General features: G+C 32.3%; 1 protein-coding gene across 1 annotated transcript in view; it reads left to right on the top strand.

The window, feature by feature from the left end:
• Window positions 1–1,495: 1,495 nt before the first annotated feature.
• Window positions 1,496–6,000, top strand: part of LOC124367824 (lysosomal aspartic protease-like) — a 30,893-nt gene continuing 26,388 nt past the window's right edge. Inside the window, exon 1 of the mRNA XM_046824958.1 lies at window positions 1,496–1,812. Coding sequence (XP_046680914.1) covers window positions 1,733–1,812 — 80 coding nt within the window. The 5' untranslated portion in view covers window positions 1,496–1,732. The remainder of the gene's footprint in view (window positions 1,813–6,000) is intronic.

Raw genomic sequence — 6,000 nt, 5'->3', positions numbered from 1 at the left:
GGCGAATTAGTTGCGGCAAAATTAAAAATCGATGGACGAGTCTACAAGGGAAATATGTATGCACCGGATTGACAACGTTCTTTTTGAAATGAGAATGGTGAAAGGACCTGCAACATCGGGCAACACCTACTTCATGCAAACCATCACCTTCCTCGTCAGCTTCTGTAAATTCATCCCATGTCCTGATGAAACTTTAACATTGTACACAGTTCCAAGTGATTCCAACGAATTACATGCTCTCTCTGGAACTGTTGTAGTATGTTCTGATGCTGAAAATAGTGAACATCCTCCAAATGTTGGACTTGAAAACTACTTTTCCAAATTTAAATAATTGGTTACTTAATATGTTACTAAATAATATATACTTATTGTTTAAATGCTAAACCTAATAACAATAATAACGTAAATGATGTAAATGTTCTTGTACAACGTGACGAATAAAATGAGTTTTGAAAATTTTATTATGCTTACCTTAATAACATCCTTCAGTACTTCAATTATTGAGCTCATACTTCTGGAATTATCTCTCTGATATTATTTGGGGTGATACTTTAAACAAGTAATGCAGGCTTTTAAAACTATCTCCTGTTGCTAGGAATCGTAAGGTTATGGCTAAACGTTCATTTCGGTGGTATTGCTTTCCTCCACTTTGTATCTTTCTTAGCAATCAAAGGTGTTACTTTTGCTAGTAGTGAACTAAAATCTTCATTAGACATTCTACAGAAGTTTTTGGAACTGTCCAGAAGGCTCTTTTAACAAATCTGCTAATAAGTTTGTACCGCTGTACCTGAAAATCAGAAACATGCAATAAAGTGTTAATTATTACTGTAGGTGGCATGGTAAGACTTAAGCCCAAGATCATGATAACTTATATATATATATATATAAAGTTATCATAACATGGTGTATATATATATATATATAAAACCATGTATAAATACATGTGTGTGTATGTGTGTGTGTCATCGAAAATATTAAATATGCTTAGTACGTAAGTTGCGACGGGGGTATTTTTTTATTTAAAACGTATTAGCTGAAAACTGTATACCTAACTAAATATACAAAACATTGGGTAAGCTGTTCTACAATATATTATAGCTTAATCTTAGTGCAATTACTTATATATAATGAGAAGTGTCCCCAACATTCCCAGGGATAACAAACAAAATTCAGTTATTATTACAAGGTACTTACTGGCTTCTATTAACGATTTACGGATACCGCCCACCATCTCCTTCTTCTAGGTTTCCTTTTCATTTTTAGCAGTAAATATCCTCCAGTTAAAATTATAAAAGCGTGATAAGCAAGAAGACATCATCAACATCGACATCCATGTTGACGATTATTTGCTATTCCCAGAACGAACACGTGCTCGGAAAACCTCACATGTGTGGTAGACGTCTGCTCGTTAATCGGTCAAATAGCAAGACAACTAGTTCGCCGAACGTCAAACAATCGGTGCTTGCCGAATGACGCATATCTGGCGCCGCCTATTGGTTAGTACAGTCTGAGTCGCTGTACAGCTGTTGCCGGGTCCAAACATCAATAGATCAGGCGCTTAGCTGTTAGATCTTATTGTACCGACTTTCTGGTTTGATCAGTGTTGTGTTGGTACTTTTTCACTCCGTGTTGCAGCAGCCGGCACCGGCATTGCATCTTTGCGTCTTTTCTGGAATTGATTGATGCATGGTTGATTGTTTCAATTGGACCGATTACTGATTAGCTTTTAATCATGAAGATCAATTTGGTGTTAATCTTGGTTTTCGCCTGTTTGCACGGTTCTTTCTCTACTGAATATGATGGTATTGTCAGGTGAGTAAAAGTAGTATTATTGTTTCTTTTTAAAAGCCTAATGTTCATGATAAAAAAAGTACCGGTAGTTGGCAGCTTGACTATATTGTGCAACCGAGTTGCAATAACTGTCAATAGATTTTATATTTCATTTATTTGCTTTTAGTAGATACTATATTGCTGCAATTGGTAGGACTTTCTCAATAGACCAAATATGCCTTGTTATGTAAAATTATAAGATTTGTTTGTACATAAAATACCTATAGAACAGGGGCGTATATGAGAGGTGGTGAAAACCTCCCCCTCCCCAACATTTGAAAGGCAAATATTATAATTTCAACAAGTAGGCTATTGTAAATGCAGCAATGTGTTTATTGTTCTCATCGTGTGGAGCTTCTCTAATGCCTACAACTGGGAGTAATTTTTTCTCAGATGGCAGGCCATTTATGTGTGTTTTATAGTCACAAATTTAAAAACATTTTTACTATAAACATATGTGTAATACATATGAATTACTGTATATGTTTTCTGGAAAAAGTGGAGATAATTATTGTATAAAATTGTTGTGTTTAAACCATCAATAAAATAAAAAAGACCACAATTTTTCAAATTAGTGTAACTGCCCCTGGTAAAGTGGAATAATATTAATAATTTTTTTTCTAATATTAATCTTAGAATCGGAGATACCCAATCTATTCTTCATTTTATCTAGCCTAGTTTAAGAAAATATATAATGGTATCTAAGTTCTTTTGAAGAATAATTATATAGGTAGTACAATATATATATATATATATATATATATATATATATATATATATATATATAATAGATATATATATATATATAATAGATATATATATATATATATATAATTTCAATAAACATTGAATCGCAAAAAGTACTTGCTCCGCCGGGAGTCGAACCCGGATCTCTCACTTGCCGGGTGAATGTGCTACCATTACACCACAGAGCGCTCACTTTTTCCGATTCAATTATTTTGTATTTGGCCGTATCTGTCACATATGCGTTTAAATAAGCAAACTAACATATGATCGGAAGACCAAATACCTGTCAAACGATATATATATATATCTATATATATATATATATATATATATATATATATATATAGATAGATAGATATTGTAAGAACCACAAATAGGCCATAGTACACAAAAGAAGAATTTTTGCTATGGTTATGATTATTTTCTCAGATTAACCCGGGATTACTCGCGCTATTAGATTGAATCTAACATTTTTAGTTCCTCTGAAGAAATTTTTTTTAATTATGAATATATGTGACTGAGCGTTGAATAATGGTTTCGTTAGTAGCCTAACCAACCACCACAGTAGTTGGGGAATTTTAGTGTGTTGGGGATGGTAACAGTGGAGGGGGGAAGGAGCGTGCTCCGCTAGTGTTAGCCCAGATCTAACGGCGCGAGTGATCGCGGAACTGTCCGTGTGGTGATTGTGTTTCTGACGCGTGGATGTGTTTTGTTCAATATGGCTCAATATGTTAAATTTTTATATTCTATATTGTTTAAAATAAGGTGATTTGGAAAAAGTAAAAGTTTGGAAATTTTTGTTCATAAATGCATTTTTTATAAACAAATAAGTTAAAAATTAAAATAAAACATGTTAATGTGTGATTTGAGATGTGTTAACAATTATTAATTCTACATTATTTCTATATTATACTAAATTTTTTATATTCTATATTGTTTAAAATAAGGTGATTTGGAAAAAGTAAAAGTTTGGAAATTTTTGTTCGTAAATGCATTTTTTATAAACAAATAAGTTAAAAATTAAAATAAAACATGTTAATGTGTGATTTGAGATGTGTTAACAATTTATTTATTTCCTATACTATGTGTATATACAACATATACATCAATTTGTAGAAGAATGTCAAATGTTAGGAGCGCCCTAACGGCGCGAGCGATCGCGGGAGTTTTACGGGCGCGAGTAATCCCGGGTTAATGATAAATATCATTCTTACACTAAATGGTTGCAAAATATACCAAAATTTCGAGAATTATATGCACTGCAAAACAATAAATAAATTGATAGTTAAATTTAATTTTTTTTTTTTAATGGTGGGATGTAACTTACCTAAATTTGTTATTGTAGGTACAATTATTTGAAAAAATAACAAAAAGTATAATTTACACTAAATATACAAAATTTTAGTATATCACAGCCTAAAACAAACCTATAACAAGCTGTAAGCAACATTACAAACCTTACCCATGATAGATATACCACCAATTTTCAAAATAGTTTGATGAAGACGGTCTTTCTGGCAGGATTTATGACTTCACTTGCCAAAACAAATTTCACCATTGAAATCAGCAATTCTTTGTCTTTGAAATGGTATTAAAAAGTGGTGATAATGTTTGATATATGTACTATATGAACTGTCAAAACACATGAGTGCCAGATCAACATTTAATGTTAATTGCCAGTTCGAAGGTTAAGTGGTGGGTCTGCCCCTGGTAAAGTATGATAATAATATAAATATTAGAATCGGAGGTAGCAAATTTATTCTTCATTTTATTTACTTTCAGAAAATATATAATGGTGTGCAGGTTCTCTTGAATATATATTGCAAAAATCACACAAAGTACATGAAAGGCTAAATTGTTTATTATGGGTACGATCTCAAATAACTTTGTTTTTTAATAATTGAAATGTAAGTGTCAATTTGTATACTGTTTCTTGTCATCCATGATGTTCAGCATTATCTGCTCCTGATAGCTTGTCTTAGTGCTGCTGTAGCCTGCACTGATGGCCGGAGGCAATATTGTTAGGCTGATATTGACGTTTATTCTTAGTATGTCTAAATTAACAAAAACGTCTTTTGGGTCAAATTCCCCCGATTTTAGCATTATTGTCACTTTATGTATCCAAAGATAGCATAACAGCTGATGTCAGCAGCATTCAATACGTGGTTATTACTATCACAAGACCACGAGACGCACATAAAACAATGACATATTATTCTGTACCAGAAAAGTAGTTTTACTTTAAATGATCTTTCTATGTTCCACCCATTGATACCTTTTATTGGTTTGTTAAAGAGACAATAGCAGTAGGTTAATAATGCGAAACTCGTATTTTGCCACTCCGGCCGTTAAGATCACATTTACCCATCTCACTCTCGGCACAATTTATTAGGAGCTCCATGAACCCGCACTTTTAAAAGTTGACCGATATTGGCAAAATCAGTTTACAGAATGTATTTTTTATGTGTATTCTCTATAGTACCCACACAACAAATTTTAAACATTCAAACAATTATTCTAGTTTGGCCTTAGAAAACCACACAAAACATGTCAAAAATGTTTCAATTAATTTGACAATAATTCAATTAAAATTAAAATCCAAGCACAGAATAGTTATTTAGAGTCTGTGTGACACACACAAAACTCCTATTTTTAGTTTGACCTACCTGCAAAAATATTATCATGGAAATGGGGGATCACCATAATTCTCTACAATTAATTACTATAAGCATTTAAATTTTAATCCAACATATTACAAAATGAATATTCTAAAGTATTTCAAACCATTATAATAGACGTCGGAGAAACGAGAAAACTGAAAATAGTAATTTATAAATTTTGAACTTTAAAAACAAACAAAGTAATCCTTTATCCCTATCTATTAACTGTATATGCAATAAGGTAGATACTTATTATTGATATATGACTGATAATTTAACAACACCTTATTTAGTTTATTCTCGTACATTACCCATCAAAGTCAGAGTCCTAACATGGTCTAAGCTTGAATTTAGATATACTACTGCGAGGAATGTTGGATTGTGATTTCAGGAAATGTGAGGTGACGCTGAACGCTGCACTGACCATGTTTATTTATTAACAGTAGTTTCTCATGTCACTTAAATCTTTTAACAAAATCTGAGTACGGAAAGGTACCACCACAAATACTGCGGGCTATAAGCACACTTTGGTGGTGCACTTTGCACTTCAAGCAAAATCACCAACTCTTTTGGACCGCAGTAACATATTTTCTTTATATGGACAAAGAAAACAAACTATGACTTGAAAGATAGTCAGAAAGTAAATTAAAAGAGCCTAAAGTAGTCGGGTTTTAATTGTAGTTGATTTATGTTGGTTATATATTTTCTTGATCAGGGCACTAGTCAAACTAATCTATGCCACTTGAAATATGTAGATACAAAA

Source organism: Homalodisca vitripennis, chromosome 8 (genome assembly GCF_021130785.1).
Source record: "Homalodisca vitripennis isolate AUS2020 chromosome 8, UT_GWSS_2.1, whole genome shotgun sequence".
Classification (NCBI taxonomy): domain Eukaryota; kingdom Metazoa; phylum Arthropoda; class Insecta; order Hemiptera; family Cicadellidae; genus Homalodisca; species Homalodisca vitripennis.
Note: the sequence above shows the minus strand (reverse complement) of the source record. Positions and strands in the feature narration are given on the sequence as shown.